We start from the raw sequence: 18390 nt of genomic DNA, 5'->3' as shown, positions 1-18390 counted from the left end.
GAATAAGATGGAATCACTGCCTTCAAGAATCCTGTGGTATGCCAGATAATCAAGGTAATAATAAAATAATAACAATAACCTGATAGTAAAACAGTCAGTCTTATAGAAACTGAGAGTAGAATGGTGGTTGCCAGAGGATATGGGGAGAGGAGAACAGGTGGATGTCGGACAAAGGGTACAAACTTCCATTTATGCAAGATGAATAATTCTAGAGATCTAATCTATGGCAGTGTGACTTTCGTGAACAACACTGTATTATATTATATACTTGAAATTTGCTAAGAGGGTAGATCTTAAGTATTCTCACCATGCCAAACACATACACACACGCGCATGCACACACATAAAATGATAACCATGTGAGGTGATGGATATGTTAATTAGCTTGATTACTGTGCTTATTTCATACTGTATATGTATACCAAAACATCAAGTTGTACATCTTCAGTATATACAACATTTATTTGTCAAATAAACCTCAATAAAGCTGGAGGAAAATTCCAATAGTGTTTCTGAAATTAATACGGTAATCAATGTCTAAATAGCGATGATCACCACTATTTTATATTTTTATTTATTTTTTAAAAAATCTTCAAATTTTAATACTCTAACATGAGAATAAAGAGAATAGTGGGATATAAAATAGAATAAATCATTAAGATATATATATATATATATATATACATGCTTAGACAAAGCCCAAGAGGCAAATTACGATAGTGTTAAAAATATCCAAAACTTTAGATACAAATAAAAATAATATCAGAATTATCTTTGTGCAGGTAATCTATAGGGGATAATCATGATTTAAGGCAGACCATCCCGTGTGATTTGCAAATACCTACATAGACATTAACTTGAATTTATTTTTGTCAATAGCAATTCACCAAAAGTTAAAAACAGCGATTGCACTTGGAAACTCACCCTTAATTTGTCATAATAGCAGTTTTGCACTGATTCGATGTCAATCTCCAAGATTCTACCATGGATAACTTGAGAGTCATTCACGTTTACTATCCATTGGTAATCTGAGTTGTGGGGGTAATTTCCAGGCCATAAGGGAGAGGCAATTTTCCCATGAGTTCCCACAATATTGTCATTGCCAAATACTAGGAGGAAAAACAGAGTAGTAAATCAGACCAACTGAGCACAGCTCTTTAATCAAATGAAAGACACAAAGGCAAGGAGCGATGAAAAGGATGGACTTTTAATTGACTATGATTTCTCTTCTGAGCACGGAAAGAAATACTGCTTCCCTTTCGGTTTCTGTGCTATCTATTAATTCATGGAGAAGGGTGATTTTGTGAATGAAATTCCATCTCCTTAGAAGGCTGCATGGAGTGAAAAGAGACAATAACTTCCCATTTGAAAAAAGGTTGTTTCCCAGACCCTACGGGACTTGGGGACATGGGCTGGGGGAGAGGAAGAGTTACCAGCTCCATTTTCTAATTTTGGCTTACCTATTTTACTTTGTCTTACAAAAGAACAAAACATGTTTTTGAAAATTGTATCAGATAAGAGAAACTGACATTTGGGAGCCACATACACAATAGCTAACTATGGAAAAGTTGAGTTAGAAAATAAAAATATTTAACATTTTATACTATTGGAACACCCTGTTGTTAAAATATCTGAGCACTTAAGTCAATCCCAAAGTAACACCGAAATGTTTTTAATTCAAAGAATATAGAGTTTATGGGAGCAAATTAAACACATTCCACAGAAATATACCAAACCTGAACTATAATACCTTCAAAGACACTTTAAGACAACATCACACTCACACAAAGTTTAATTTAACAATTAGCTAGAACTAGAGCTTAAGACAAATAGTAGAACCCTTGAGCCTTCTCACTGGCTCTTGAGGGGCCATTCGTATACAATTTAGTTTTTCAAACATATAATAAAATGACTCCACAAAGACCATAAATACAGAACAGTGTAGAGTTCAGGGTTGTTCTTAGGGCATTCCTGAAAACAGTGTTATTCTTTCTAGTTTGTCAGGCTCATTCCGCAAACCATCGCTAAAACAGAACCAACTTACTGCTAATAAATGTGGCCTGGAAGCCAACGCCGCTGCCTGAGCCATCGGAGACGAATCTGATCCACAGGGTATGCCCAGCGATGGATGAATAATTGAGGGGAAGGACGTTTCCACAGTATCGTCCCACTAGGTGACCCGTTGTGTTTCCTTCCCGGATCTCCACAAAGTCTCTGCTACAGTCCTGAGAATCCTCCAACTGGAAAGTTCTGGTTTGAAACAAAATAAATATATAAAAAGAAAATTTTAGGGGAATTAAATGGGCAGAATAAAGTTTGAGATTATCCTGAATCACATGCAGGGGTAATCTGTTCTTTTTTTATTTTTTTTTTTAACTTTCTTTAAATTTAATCGAAATATTTTTAGCTGACTAAACTAATTTCCATCACTCAGATTTGTTAAAATACATAGTCAAGAGATATAAAGATAATTAATACATTCCTTTCAAGTTTTATTTCTAGGGAAAAAAAATTGGTCAAGAATATAAAAAATATATATATTACGAGGCAGACTATCCTAAGTGCCATTAGAGCCATCAAGAATTTTGGTGTAGGAATTTTGAGGCAGAGGTAGCATATTTGATAGTGGGGCTCAGTAAGAGTATGGTGGACGGGTCTTTTTGAGATGGAAGCATTAGCTGAACTTAGGTACAGAAATGGTGGGCAGAGAATGTGTGCCAGCAACAGCATGCATGAAGAAACAGGTGGGGTATATTTTGAAATCTGCAAGAAGTCTAGTTCGGCTAGAACTTTGAATACTTTTAAAGAAGAGGTTAGGAGACACAGCTGGAGCGGTACGACGGGCTAATTTTGGCAGAGCCGAAATGCCAGTCAAAAGTACATGCACTTAATTTCTGGAGAAGTAGAAAAAATATGGCTCCTCTAATAACACGGACTAGTGTTCAAGCATGTCCTATTCAATTCGTATTATATTCTGCAATTATGATGAAATTAGGGAATGGAGGGTAGGAAATAATATCTACCTCATATAATGGTCATTAGTATTGCATAGAAAGAGTCTGTAACACATAGGTGCTAAATGAATGCTTTCAGAACTTGGCTTTAATGCTTAAAAAACTTGGATATAGTCAAGACAGTGTGGTACTAGTGTAAGGGTAGACAGATGAATGACAGAAGAGAAAGTCCAGAGAAAAATCAACAAATATAGAGCCAATGCCACCCAATCCACAGTGTCAAGACAATTTAATGGGGAAAAGAAAATTATTTTAATAAGTAGAACTGCAGCAACTGGATATCCTCATGAAGAGAAGAAAAAGGACCTCGACCCCTGGCTCTCTCCATGCACAGACACTAATATTTCTCATAGATAAAAACATAAAACCTAGAACCATATATTTTCCTAGAAGAAAATACAGAAGAATTTCTTTAAAAGCTTGGGATAGGAAAATAGTTCTTAGAATGCAAAAAGCACTAAATATAATTAAGAAATTAATAAATCTGACTTCATTAAAAATGAAAAATAAAAATTTCTTCTCATAACTATATGAATAAAAAATGAATAGACAAGTCACAGACTTTGGGGTAGGGGAAGGAGAAATCATGACAAAACATATAAGGACTCAAATCTTGACTATAAAGGGGGACTTCTACAAATAAACAACGAAAAAACGAACAGCTTGAAAGTACACTTCAAAAAAAAGATTAGAGTGTGAAAAGCACATTACATTGTTAGTCATCAGAGTAATGTAAATTAATATTGTAATATTAACTCTAATATCACAATAATTAATACTATCACAATAAGCTGCTATTTCATCAGAATAGCTAAAAAAAAAAAAGAGAGAGAGACTGACAAGATCAAACATTGCTAAGTATTCAGAGCAACTACAAGTTTCATATATTTCTGGTAGGAATGTATATTAATACAACCACTTGGAACAATTATTTGGCAGTTTCTTATAAAAACAGCCAATTAATGCTCCAGAAATTCCACTGCTAGATATTTGCTCAATAGAAATTAAAACGTATGCTATGCTAGTATCCTGAATATAACAGAACTCTTGCTACTCAAAAATAAGAAGACAAATAATTTAAAAATTACAAAGGAACCGAATAGACATTTCCCCAAAGAAGATATAGGAGTGGCCAGTAAGAACATGACAAGATACTCATCATCATTAGTTATGAAAGAAATGCAAATCAAAATCACAAGATAACACTCCCATTAGGATGGCTATTATTAAAATTCGAACAATAACAAGTATTGACAATAACGTGAAGAAATTGGGACTCTTGAGCATCGCTGGTGAAAATACAAAATGGAACAGCCATTGTGGAAAATAATTTGGCAGTTCCTCAAAAAGTTGAACATAGTCCACTTCTAAGTATATACACAAAGGGTATAAAACTAAATATACCCAAAGGATATATTTTAAAAATATATAAAGGTATATAACTATATATAAACAAATAAAACTATGTATAACTATATACAACGTAAACAAAATTATATATGTAGTTATTTATGTATAACTTGTTTGATAAATAAAACATACATAAATACGTATACAACTGTATATATAATACCACATTTTTATACATACGCACATTCTCTAGAATATTATTCGGCCTTAAAAAAGAATGAAATTCTGATGTTTGTTACTACACAGATGAAATTATGCTAAGTGAAATAAGCCAAGCACAAAAGAGCACATATCATGTGCTTCTGCTTACATGAGAAATGGGACAGGGAAATTCCTAAGGACAGAAAGTAGAATAGAGGCCGCCAGAGGCTAGGAGCGGAGGGGCAGGGAGTTGCTATTTCATGGGTGCAGAGTTCTGATCAGTATGATGGAAAAGGACTAGGAATGGATAGTACTGACGGCTACAGAAAATTGTGAACGCATGTAATGCCACTGAATTGTACACATAAAAATGGGTAAGATGCTGATTTTTATGTTATGTATATTTCATTATATTAAAAAATTGAGGAATTTTGAGTGGTAAAATTTGATGATCAGAACTCCTCTTGAGAATATTATCTTGCAGTAATTTGTAATAGTAATGACTGTGGGCAGCAGAAAATTTTTTTTTTTGTTTTTTGCTATATTAAATCTAATAGAATGGTGTATCACTCATGTGGAGCTATCTACTGGAGATCATATGCAGGTTTGGACTCAGAAGAGACTCTGGGGTTGTACTTGGAAATAAACTGTATGCATACAATAATAGCGGAAAGCATGACTAGATTGGGCATTTAGAAATGAAAAATTGGGGATTAATAAGTAGAGAGAAAGAGAGGTAAGGAATGAGAGCAGAAGCTTAGGGAACACCCATATTTTGAGTATAGTGAGAGGAAGAGGAAACAGTAGACACAGGAGTGGTCTGAAAAGTAGGATAAAAGCGAATTCAATGCCATGTCACAGAAGTCAAGGGAAAATGAGATGAAGAATGAGAAGGTCAAACAAGGCAAAGATCCAAGAGTATGAACAGGCTGTAAGATTTGGTTCCTAAAAATAAATCGGTAACCTTTAAGGACACAGTTTCATAGAATCAACTATAGAACTCTTCTTCACATATATTAAAGAGAGTGATTTCCATAAGATAGTGGATTACAACAGCAACAAAACAATAACAAGATTTCTATAACATTCAACAATTAGGATTTATAAATTCGCTTCAATTATTCTTTTTTTGTGCCCATTAACATGCATAAAAATGTATTGAAAAAGTTAACCACAAATCACAAGTGTCAGAATATATTAAAACTATTAAAAATCATGTTCTCTGACCAGTAGAGAATCAAATTAGAACATAGCACTAACAAAGAGATAACCAAAAGTTTCCATAATTTGGAAACATAAAACATCTTTCTATATAAACCATGTGTTAAACAAGAAATAATGATGGAAATAAAAATATATTTAGGGCTGAATGACAGTGAAAACATTATATATTAAAACTTATGGAATGTAGTCAAAGCTATATTTAGAGGAAATTTATAGCCTTAGTGCCTATAGTAGAAAAGAACAAATAAGAAAAATGAACTAAGGGGTCTCATCTCAGAAGTGGTAAAAACAAAACAGAAAAAAAAAATGACAAATAGAAGAAACAAGACAATGAATGAAATAGAAATGCAGAAAATACTGTAAAGATAAAAAAATCAAAAGCTATATTTTGACAAGACTAATACAGTATAAACCTCTAGTAAGACTGATGGAAAATAAAAGAAAGTTTAAATGAGAAACGTTACTAATAACAAAAGGACACATTAAAGACACTAGAAATTCTTAAAATTATAATGAAGGTTATTAACATTATGTCAATAAATCTGAAATCTTAAATAATTTTTTACAAAAATACAATATAATCAGTCAAACAACAATGAAAACAAAAACAAAAACAAAAGACACCTAAGAAGACCATTTAATCAATAAAAGTCAGTATTAAAAATTGCCTAGAGACAAAACAAATACTTGAGTCCAGATTATTTTATAGAGAAACTCTACCAAACCTTCAATAAATCAATACCTTCTCAACCCTACTCTCATACAAACTGTAACAAAGAATAGAAAAGAATAGCCTCCAACTTATTTAATGATGCTAGTATAACCTTGAGAGCAAAATCAGTAAAGGAAGTTCAAAATAAGAAAAAGTTTAGGTCAAATATCCATAAGACTTTTATGGAAAAAAATACAAAATTTTAGTGAAGGATGTAAAAGAAGACAAATAAATGGAGATATATTCCAAGTTTAAGAATATAAGAGTCAATAAAAAATTCTCCCAAAATGAATCTATAAATTCAATGTAATTCCAGTAAAATAAATATGATTCCATTTATGCAAAGTGTAAAGCAGAAAGCAATACCAGCTAATGTGAATGGATATACATACTACACATATAGATGTATATATATGTGTGTGTATATATATATAGTAAAAATATAAAAACATGTATGGAAGGGACATAAAAATTCAAAATATGGGTAACTTCTGTGACAAGTAAGTAAAGCGAAGTATATGGGAGACTTTTGCTGCCCTATGATATTTTATTTAATTAAAATTAATTTTTAAAGAAAAAAAGTAATGTAATAATTTTAAAAAGCTAAAGGAAGTGAGTGCAAACCATTCTTTTTTCAGAGGTAATTAGAGGGAGTTTTTGCTGAGAAGACCAGATAAAGAGAAGAAAGAACAGCCTAGTGAGACTATAAAAAAATAAACTGTTGGGATGGGGAAAAAAATGTCTCGAGAATGGAAAATGTGCTTCTCTCCTGTGTGTACCTTTCAGTCAAAGCTCAGCATCATGGGTGGCGATATTTCCCACGATGTTCAGCTCTCCTGGGGCTCTATCTCAGGCAACGGATTAAGACGCTTTGGGTAGGGACAACCAGCCTGGAGGCTCTGGCCACCTCAGGCCCCACTGCGGAATCAGTGTATCAGGCACGCACACCTCTGAGCATTCACTGCCCACCATAGCACTGGAGCAAACTGGTCAGCTCTGCCCTACCGCCGGCTTCTCAAGCTAGATACTAGCATCAGCGGGTCTCTAGCCAGACAAACAATAAGTGGCTCTCACAATCCTAACAAGGTGGGTTACTACAGTTTGGATCTACTTTCTGGACATAGTTTTAGCAGCAAGCTCTGACTGATAAGTGAGTAGCAGAATAAATCAGGAGATAACGAACTATCCATTTATCTTTAGGCCCTCTGTCTCCTTTGACAATTTGATTTTTTGTTACACAAAATTTATACCTATAATCATTTTGGGCCAAGAATTGTTCTGAATCCATCTTTAGGATGGTTGCCAAAGTTGGCACTAAATTCAGGCTCAGTTTTATTGCCCATAATAGTATCAGCACTGTGAAATATGCTAAAATTGTCTTCCTCTGCTTCTCAGAAGAAAAAGAGAAAGGGGGATCATTTTCATCAGTGGCTGATTTACATAAAGTCACTTCTAAAACCTTTCTACTCAAAGCACAGCATCACCGAGAGCCTGTGTGAAATGGAGAGTCAGGCCCCACCGACCGGCTGACCCCGACTGTGGATTTTGGCAAGATCTCAGGTTATCAGTCTGCACACTAAAGTTTGGTCCAATAGTCCAGAAGATTACTAAGCGCAGGTCTTTTCTGTTTTAGGACCAGATTGGTATGATCTAGTAGTGCTAAATGGCAGAAAAGATGTTTTATTAATGATGTTAGGATGATACTATAAGAATCAAATTAAACTTTTTTAAAAGCTTACTGTTCCTGGAAGTCTTTGTCTTAGGTTGATACATTTTGGAAGCAAATCTCCCCTCTTTCCAAACACTTTGGCTAAGATCTGTTAGTAAAAATACGACATGGAACAAGAATAGTACAATCTCTGTTTCTCATTATCTCATTTTGATTCTTGAACGAAGATCAAGCGCTTCGTAAAAGCGCTCTGCAAGCATAAAATATAGTATTTGCTAATTCCTTAACAAAAAACTCCTTTTTAGTGTTTGCTTCCCCCCCCCCTCCTTTTCGTTGCAGATTCAACCACAATCTCTCCCATTTCTCTCCCTACTCAATTTCACCACTGTGTCCACGACTTAAAACCCGCGTTTTAGAACTTGACGTGTTCCATATGCTTCCAATCTGCTTCTCACATACCCTAGAGGAGTGTTTCCAAGTACCCATCTGGATGCAGTTTAGACTGGGGCAGAAATAACTCGCAGGCTTTGCCATAGAGCCCTTCTCATCGTCCACATAAAGAAGAACATCTTGCATTCGGCAAAATTTGTTTTGAAAATAAAACTCAAGCAAATAACAAAATAATCAAAAAATTAACTTCGTATGGCTGAGAAAGGAAAAAGTTGAGTCACTAACATTTGTCTTTACAAAAATGAGGATTTTAGTGTCCCTAAAACAGTAAAATGGATGAAACTTGCTTTCATGTTTATCTCCCATCTTCCAGAAGGAGAGACAATGCTGTCCAACCGAACTGCCACACAGGATACTTTAGAAATGGTAAGATGAGAGAATATAACACTCTCTGAACAACTGGGATGCATCAGTCTTGTGCTACACATTTTAAATTTGACGTCTTTAATCGCAACGGTGGCCCTATATGTATATGATTATCCACTATAGATGAAATTAATCTCTTTAGGTTTTAAATAAATAGCTTCTTGACATTAATTTATTAGCAACTAATTAAGAAATGGGATCATTTCTGTCTTAAATGTTCCCAGTGCCTGGCCCAGTTCCTGGTAACCGCTGAATGTCGGATTGATCAGCAATACGAATGTGGTAGAGAACAAAAGGAAAAAGACCAAAAAAAAAAAAGCCCTTTGATTTCGTAATCAAGAGGCTTAGTAAGCCATGTGAAGGACTTTGGACTTTACTAAAAGGATAATGCCCGTGCTGTAGTCATCATTATATTGATCATTATAAAGCGTCTAGCATGGCAGTAACATGAACTGACTATGTGCCTGGCACATAGTAGGGGCTTGATAAATATATGTCATATAAAGGAATACGTACGTGTATATCAGGTAAAAATTGTGTGTGTGCGTGTGTGTGTGTGTGTGTGTGTGTGTGTGTGTGTATTTCTTCCCATACGGAACTTTGTGCTTTTAGTAGAGACAAAAGCAAACAAAAACCTCTTTCGGATGCAGCAGCTTAAACTTGCACTGCCTTTCAGGCACTCAGACGGTGCTTTCCTTTGAACACAATGCCGCTTGTACCCTGGAGAGGCCCTTTCTGATTGATGCACTGAAAGAAAGCAACTTGAGATGCTTGAATGCAGTGCACAAAAAGGACTGTTCTCTCATTTTTTAACCCAGTCTTGATGCACTGAGTGACACGTCAAGGAGAAGGAGGAGGCTTTTTGGATATACAGGCCGAGTGTCCTCAAAACAACCCTCTTCTCTCAACAATAAGTAACTTATTCTAGTCCCTTCAGAAGCAGAACAGGTAATCCCAACCAAAGCCCCAACATATGTAATAGAGTGTAGTAAATTGCTTCTATTATAAAAGTCTTATCGTTCAACTTTTACGAAGCGCCCAGTACCAGCACGTGGTGTGCCACAGGTACCTCTCTATTGATTCAAAAGTCCCGTTTCACTCACCTTGTGCTTTTACCATCTATTTCTGGAAAATACATATTGTTGTTTAACTTAATCTAAGACGACTCAGAATGTGTGGAGCCCTATAGTTAATATCGCACTCAAAATTCATATTCAAAAAAATCTTATAGTTCATTAAGGAATGTGAAAGTGATTTTACAAATCAACCACTGTGTTCCAAAAACAAAAAAAACAAAAAAATCTTACCAAATCATCTTTCTGGTAGGAATGGAAGGAAAGGGTGCCCAGGAAGATATGGTATGTGGGCAAGAACACTTAAGTGAGATGGGATCTCTGCTGGAAGAAAGTTACTGTTCTCTGGAAGGATCTAAATGTTTCTATTTTTTTTAAAAAAAAAGACAAAATTATTGTTCTCTAAAAATGAGCAGTCCATGAGTTAATGCTCAGGCAAGCACTTCTGGTAATACCAGGCAGGATTCTAGAACCATTCTCAAGAGAATTTTAATGCTATTCATAGCCCAAACTATGACTAAGATAGAGGAAATTTGGGAACAGACTTCCTCACGTTCCCACCGTATTCTCTAACAGTTGCTTGGACACATATGTTGTCCTTCCTATTAGTAACAGTGCTTCCTTCCTGCAGATTCACTGAAACAATACACCATAAAAAAGGGTTTACATAAAAGACAGCTGGAGCCGGTTGCCAGGGGAACTGACGATGTTCCAGACACATTCCACATTAGGGGGATAAATTTCCGGGTAGCCGGGGCTGTTGAAGATGCCTTCGGCCATGTGGAAGCTTCCACCACAAGCTGGAAGAAAGGAGAAACAAAGCGAGTGCCAGAGCAGAGATTAAATACAAGACGCCGTAAGGTAAAGGAGAAAGGGCAGTACAGGGGCTGCAACAGCATCAACGAAACACCCTATTTCCATTTCACATTAAAAAAAAAAAATCTATGTCATATAAAATAAGAAAAGGATTTTGAAAACTGAAAAATAAAAGCCACTGAGTATGTGCATTAGACAGAATCTCCGTCGATTCTTTTCCAAGAGCCTTTCCTCCCTGTGAACTCTAACTTCACGTATAAAAGACTTGTTTAATCCTCTCTGTGTTTCTGACCAGGATGATTTGCAATCCTGGCCTAGAAGGGAAGGCAGCATTCAAGCCTCTCCCTCTCAGGAGAGCACGAACCCACACGCACATCTTCTAGGTTCTTCTAGGCGTTCTCAGGCTTTTCAGTGCTGATAACAAGGAAGCGGGCAGCTGACAAACAGCACTCCTCTGGCTAAGAGGCCCAGGGCCAGGCGGCTCCTCTTTCTGCTTCTACCCATGTGCCGCCATCCCTCCAGACCCTGCCTGAGCCCAATTTCGAGGCCAGGGAGACAAGAGCAGAGGTCGTCTATCCACAACAGCTGTCACTGAACTTTGTCAATCAGGGGCTGCTTTAATGAGCCTGTCATGGAGGAGAACACCAGCACACTGCAAGCAAGTCCTCCAAGACCCTTCCAACCAATTCTTTCCACTTCCAGAGTTCACTGTTAGCAGCATTAGTCAACAACAGCCAAGGTAGGGACACACGCTAAGCGTCCATAGGCGGATGGATGGACAGAGACAACGTGACTCAGAGTTCACTAGTGCTGCAATTTACATGTACGTGAACCTAATTTGGAAGAACGTGAGGTTAGTCACAGAGGTGACCTCAGGAAACTAACTGCCGGCTCTAAAAGATTCCCAAACAACAAACCAAGGATTCCGACTGCGTCCCCCTTACCCCAGCAGTGCCATTTGCTGACGCGGCTTACCTGATGACGATGCGGCATACGTAGCGTGGAAACCATCGGAATTCACTCCAGAATCAGAGACGAACCTCAGCGCCAGAGCATTGCTAAAGGAAGTGATGGGGTGGGGCATGGTGGTGCCACAGTAGCGGCCTGAAGAGTGAAAATAATGACAAAGAGGATGAGCGATGACATGGCATCAGCCACTACCTCTGGTCAACACGCGCCACAAGCGATCCGAGCAAACAGAAGTCGCTATTAGGAGAAACATTTAAATCAGGGTCAGTGTTTGAAACCATGCCTGAGAATTTAAAATAAACTACAAATACGAGCACAGGAGAGATGATTTGTAAACGGGATGAAGAACATTGGGAGGAGATGAGAAAAATGTAGATGACCTGGGTCCAAATATGACTAATGCTAAAATCTCCAGCACAGTAGGAACCTGAACATACAAAGGTACTAATACTTAAAAGCAAAATTTTACAGCAGAGAAAGGTGTGAATGCTAAAACCAGATACCTGGATTCAACTCCTAGCTCTTCCTTTTATTAGCTACGTGACCTGGGTCAGTTACCTAAGTGCTCCGTGCCTCAGTTTCCCCACTTGAGAAAAGAGAATATTGTTAATAAAGGAACATATCATAAGGGTATGAGGATTAACTGAGTTACCATAAGTTCTTACACTAGGATTCAGTTTAAGGTGAGCTCGATTTACATGGCTGCTAAATAACACGCCCTCATCCTTGGTCAAGCGCTTACAGGTGAAAGTCACAAGCAATACAGCCAGAAGTGCGGGCAGGGCAGAGTGTTCACTGAGCGCCCACTACTGTCGCAGGCGCTGACCCGAGAATAAAGCGGCGAGCAAGACGAAGCCCCTCCTCTGAGGAAGTTCGTCTTCCAGAGCAGGAAGAGATGCCCAAATATGAGCCTCTCACAGAGAAAGTTTAAATAACCTGAGATTATTTTGCTTGAGGACTATTCAGAAACTAGATAGCAGCAATGTTTAGACTTTCTAGGATATCTTACAAACCAAAAATCCAGAGTATTTACACACACACACACACACACACACACACACACACACACACATACATATATATTTTTTGCTTTCACTGAGGACAAAACCAGAAAAAAAATGCTCAATTTGAATAGAAGAACTGTGGTCAAACAGTAACAAGAAATTTCTTACAGAATGCTATCGAATGCTGGGGTAGATTTTATTTCACTGCTATCTAAAGCAGTTGCAACTTTTAAATTAAAAACAAACTACTCACGCCCTTGCACATGAACAAACTGAGGGTCTTGAATCTCGCATGACATCCTGCCTTCTTACCCCCTAATCTTTATTTGGCTTACGCTGCGCTCCGTGATTATCGGAAGCATTCTAGCCTTGTATGACTATAAATGAGACACAGCCAAGGCCACAGACGGGACCGAGTGAATGGCGCGGTACCTCGGAGGGGCGCGTCGTCGTAGCGGCCATCCAAAATTTCTAGGAAGTCTTGCGTGCACGCTGTGCTCCTTTCAAGCCCAAAGCGGGTAAAGGAGAGGGTTATGTGATTGACTGTAAGAAAAGAGAGAAAGCTATTTGACAAAATACTGGCAAGTAAAACACGCCGGGAGAGACATTTTACCTCTGCTGACTTCATCCGTGGGTTCTCTAGCATGGGAGAAATGGATTTGGTAGATTTGCACAGGGGTTGAGTGGCTGAGGAGGGAAAGAGACGACCGCTCTGCTAAAAGGTTTCCTTTGAAGAGTAACGGGATTGAAGGCTTTGAAAATGCCAGTAGAATCTGCATGCCAGTAAAGAAGAGGACTCCTGCAGAGGTTTGCTATGTGGCGTACAGGGAATGGCTTGTTGGAATACAGAGTTCTCACAAATTTTTTATCGGCCATTGCTGGGTTCTTCTAAGTGTTTCTCCCAACAGAATAGTTTCCTTAAATCCTGATTCTTCATGCGTGCTTGTAAATAAGATACTCTCTTTCTCCCTGGCACACACATCCTAGCCCTGTCGGTCTTACTCTAAGGCCAGAGCGAGGGCCCTGAAGGTTCAAGGTCATTTATAAAGAAAGCTTTGAATTACTCGCAGAACAGCAAGTGCTTGGGTACGTTTTCCGTTTGTTATTCTTCCTGGTGCTGTCTTTGAACCAGTGAGATCTTTCATCTAAAAGCGTTACAACTCATTATAAATTATCCTTAGGTGCAGAACTGCTCAGCTCAAAGCAGGAGGCCTCTTTATCTAAGGCTCGGTTTCCGGCGGGCTGGCAGCTTTCTTTAGGGTTCCGTGCTCCCCAGCTGCCATGGGCTAAGGATTATATCGCCAACCTCCAAACTGTAGGCCTGTCAGTAAAGGCACCCATTTGTTAACTCTTAACATTGCTAGGAAGAGTGTTAGAGAATAGTTAAGCCAAACTCTTCATTTTTCAGATTAGTTAATGGGGTTTCATTAGCTTAAGTGACTTGACTATTATCACACAGGTCATTAGTTATAGAGTGGAGTCAAGAACTTAATGCCTTTCCCACATTATGTCTGAAATCATAAATTTTTCCTGAAAACTTCAGGGAAGGGTAGGACTCATCTGAAACAAGATTCACGATGGCCCCAGGATCATCCTCTTTGAGGTCACTTTGCTTGAGCCTTTAAAGGTCTCCTTATTTTCTTTGTCTGTAAAATGTGGACAGTAATCTTTACCATCAGACTGTTACTGGGTCAGAAAATAAGACTCTAGGATTCCAAAAAAAAAAATAACATAAGCACTAAATGTTTCTTCTAGGCCTGTGTCGAAATTATTTTTTTCAATACATGCATTGCAGAAGAGATCAGGTTTTATAATTAGCTTCCACTTTGATTAAAGAGCAATACGCTCACAGTACTATAGTCCCCAACTATGACTTATTAATTTTCCAATCTATGGTCTTTATTCTTTATTCGTTTAGCAACTGTCTTGCACATCTACTACACTCAAGGCGCACATGTCAAAACTATTTTTAAGTACCCCCAACCTCACATGCCTGTCAATATAGCAAGGTTATAGGGTTGTTGTTGTTTTTTCCTATGCTACGCCTTGACACTGAAAACAAATTTTTATTTAAGAATAAAAAGTAAAAATTACTTTCCTATCAGATTAGGAAATGCTTGTTCTCGTGTACATCAGGAGTTAGGGCTTTTGAGAAAGAAAGAGGAAGGCCGTCGATTGTTAGGAGCGAGGAGATAAGGCCATTAGTCACAGGCGGGCTTTCCCACAGACACCATCCACCCTGGATTCTTTTTCATTTTTCGTTACTTACAAGGACGTTGAGCTTGAATAATCCAGCTGCAGTTCTGATTGTTTGGATACTTGGCAGGAAACAATGGAGAGGATATTGTATCAAACGAGTTGGTGAGGATGTAGCCTCCGCAGGCTGAGGACACACAAGCACATGCACATGTCATATATTTTTGATTTCCACTGATTGTGCAAGACAATTATTTGATGAATGAAAACATAGCTGATTTTTTCCCTTGTTTTTGAAATTCATACCAAGGAAGTACCCTGCTAAGGAAGCTGCACACAAACCATAAGAAAATGGAACACACTGTACATTTATAACAATATTTTTTAATTATAGGAAGTGGGGAGTGACACAGAACAACAGATTAAATGGCTATGAATTGCTTGCATCACTCAAACAAAACCATGGCATTGATTCACTCACTCTGCCTACTCATTAATTATAGGTCTAAAAATAACCTCTTTATAGACTTCTTTTTCTAGGAAAATCAATATGCAATTGAACGAGATTTCACAAGCAAAGCTATGGATGATCGGAGACGTGCAAAGCTCTACGAGAGTGCAGGAGAGGAAGAGTTTGTTGCCAGTGAGAGGGTGAGAAGCGCCTCACAGAGGAGTCAGTGGCTGCGGAAGGACTTGAGCGTGCAGAAGAGTAGTGCAGGGGGGAAGGAAGCCTAAGCAGAAACACAGAGGAGGCGAAGAACTGCATCTACACAGACTTGGCTGAAGCACAGAACACTTCGGGGTTAGTTATCAGAGGTGATGCTGGAGGAAAGATCAGTGCAGGTTCCTGGGCCCTTGCGTGACATCTAGAGGAGCTCGGGATCCATTCCCGAGGCAGTGCGGTGCCAGGACAGGTGCTGGTGCTCTCTGTGCCATGATCAGAGCAGGGCTTTTGTGAGTTGACCTTGAAGGAAGACGAAGAAAGCGTGAGTTCAAGAGAAGATCTATGGGGACTTATTTTTTTTTACTCTGAAGCAAAGCATAAGTGATAAATTAAATGGAAAAAAAAATGTGTTCAGAAACTATTCTTTCTTTGAAATCGCAGAGTGACTTATGCAGCCTGTCTTGCTCCGAAGTGTACAGTGCATCTTTGAGAGACCTTGATCCAGAAGCTATCTTTAGCCAGGGCTCTTTACTGTAGAATACAAGCAAGGGTCCTAAAACAGACCAAATAATTAAACAGACTAAACTAATTTGAAATGACAAGGGTCATCTGACTAAAAATCAGAGGCATATTGAAGCCAACCAACAATCACTCCAGTTCAGGGCTCCATCTCTGATAGTAGGGTAAAAGTTAATCAGATAAAAGGCAATGGGGGAAAAGGTCTAGTAACAAGAACTGAAAAGTGGTGGTTTAAGAAAATAATGGAAAACAACATTAATTCTTCAGGTAGACAATGGCAGGATCCATAAATGAGGGCAATCACTAGCTCGAGGGTTAGAATCTGACCCTACATCACAAGCAAGCCTTCTTATTTCTAGTGGTGTATCTCCTTCTAGCATAAAACCTTGGATAAATGCTAGGTAATTTATCTATGGATAATGAGGCTGGATAAACACCTCTTTATCATATCTCTAGTATTAAAGCTACTTTAAGTATTATTCTGAAAGCGTGTTTGAGAGCTACAGAGATCCGAAGGAAGTCAGCACCATCTGAGTTAGACAACGGTAAGTTGAAAGGTTCAACAGTTGGAGTAATTGCAAATCATAGTTCCTTGGTTCTACCTAAATTGTTACATGTTAAGTACAAAGCTGGGATTAATATCTAGTGGCTGGTCTCATTTTATTACAGCTCCAAGAGGGGCAACTATGAGCAGGTAGACGACCTGGGCCTCGGAGAGACCACATGGTACCTGCCTTGCCTGAAGTGAGCACGGAAGCCCCTGCTCTGCCCGGAAGGGCCAGACCGGAATCGCACAAAGAGGCTGTTTCCTGAGGAGGTGGTGGGGTTAGTCAGCTGCTGCCTTCCACACACACTGGCCAGCAGGGTAGCTGAAGAGCTTAAGCCATCAAACACCTACAAACAAAGACAACAGGGAAGATAATGGTTCAGGACTTCATACTTACGTCTATAAGGCCCATGTTCCATGGACCATCTGAACATCGGTGAAGTCGTGGAAAACAATTCATATGCTGGATCTAGTGCTTAGTTCTGTTGTCATGTCACACAGTTCCATGGGAGCATCTGAGTCTCTGGCCGTTTCTAGGGACACTCCAGAGATTTCAATAGGAGTGTCTCGGCCAGAACCACTGTGAGCTCTCCGGAAGTCCTTATACCCTGGCTGTCACAGCCCCTCCTCCTCCCCTGCCATGACTCCAGTGCAGTCACGTCATGGGCCATACCCACAATAGTTGCTGAAAATGTTTGATGCAAGGATGAATACAGGAGCAAATCGATGAAAAATAGTGAAACCCAGTTTCGGAAACCCAACATTTGCCAGCACTGTTTGCTCTTCACAGGGTCATGGTCAAGAAGAAAGAGAAATAGTATGATTCATTCAAATGATACAATGATGTGAGTCCAGTGTAGAAAATTACCCATAAATTAAGAAAATATACTAGACTTTTTGCCTGTCCAGCACTATGTCCCATACTTGACAAGAGAACAGAGCTTACGTTACTTGCACCCGAAATTGTTGTATTGGTTTGTGAAATTGAAGCTCGTTCATTTCCTTGGAATGCTGTGTGTCTCCTGTGAGTTTTTTAATGCTCTTGTGTGTCAACCAGAGGCAAATGAGTTCTTTTTCTTCGGGCGATAACAATAAAAGCAACCATTCGTTAAGTGCTTACAAAGTGCCAGGAACTTGACTCGGGCCTTCACGTTCACTATCTCATTTTCTCCTTACAAGAATTCCTCCATTTTTAACAAGAGGATAACCGATGCATAAAGAGCCTAAGGAATGTGGCCGAGTTATACAATTCCTGAGAGCAAGCAGATGGTGTTGAACCAGACAGCTAGACCTAGAGTACAGAATCGAAACTCTCATTTTGTCCAATGCAAAATATCAGTTCAGCAGAGTAGATGACTCCATTGGCCAACCATAAGAGTGGGATTAAAATGTGAAATTAAAATATGGCTGTTTCATTCAAAATAAATTGTCATTTATATATAATAAGAAAATCTTGGGAAAAAATGAAAGGTTTAGGGATTTCATACAAAGAAGATACATACCAATGACTTTAAATATCTGGTGATGACTATAATCAGTGTTCATTTTAGCACATAAGTATAATCAGGAGGCTATTCTCAGTTAAATTTACACAAGTACATAAATCAAACATCAAT

The 18390-nt window shown here is 38.4% G+C and overlaps 1 protein-coding gene across 1 annotated transcript in view; it reads right to left on the bottom strand.

Moving 5' to 3' along the window:
• CUBN (cubilin) overlaps positions 1-18390 on the bottom strand; it is a 224919-nt gene that overhangs the window by 87514 nt on the left and 119015 nt on the right. The window contains exons 32-38 of the mRNA XM_036226882.1: positions 16962-17121; positions 15118-15231; positions 13281-13391; positions 11851-11979; positions 10727-10859; positions 2045-2250; positions 925-1109 (exon numbers count right to left, since the gene is read on the bottom strand). Of these exons, the coding sequence (XP_036082775.1) occupies positions 925-1109; positions 2045-2250; positions 10727-10859; positions 11851-11979; positions 13281-13391; positions 15118-15231; positions 16962-17121 (1038 nt within the window). The remainder of the gene's footprint in view (positions 1-924; positions 1110-2044; positions 2251-10726; positions 10860-11850; positions 11980-13280; positions 13392-15117; positions 15232-16961; positions 17122-18390) is intronic.

This window comes from Rousettus aegyptiacus, unplaced genomic scaffold, assembly GCF_014176215.1.
Source record: "Rousettus aegyptiacus isolate mRouAeg1 unplaced genomic scaffold, mRouAeg1.p scaffold_m13_p_10, whole genome shotgun sequence".
Taxonomy (NCBI): Eukaryota; Metazoa; Chordata; class Mammalia; order Chiroptera; family Pteropodidae; genus Rousettus; species Rousettus aegyptiacus.
Note: the sequence above shows the minus strand (reverse complement) of the source record. Positions and strands in the feature narration are given on the sequence as shown.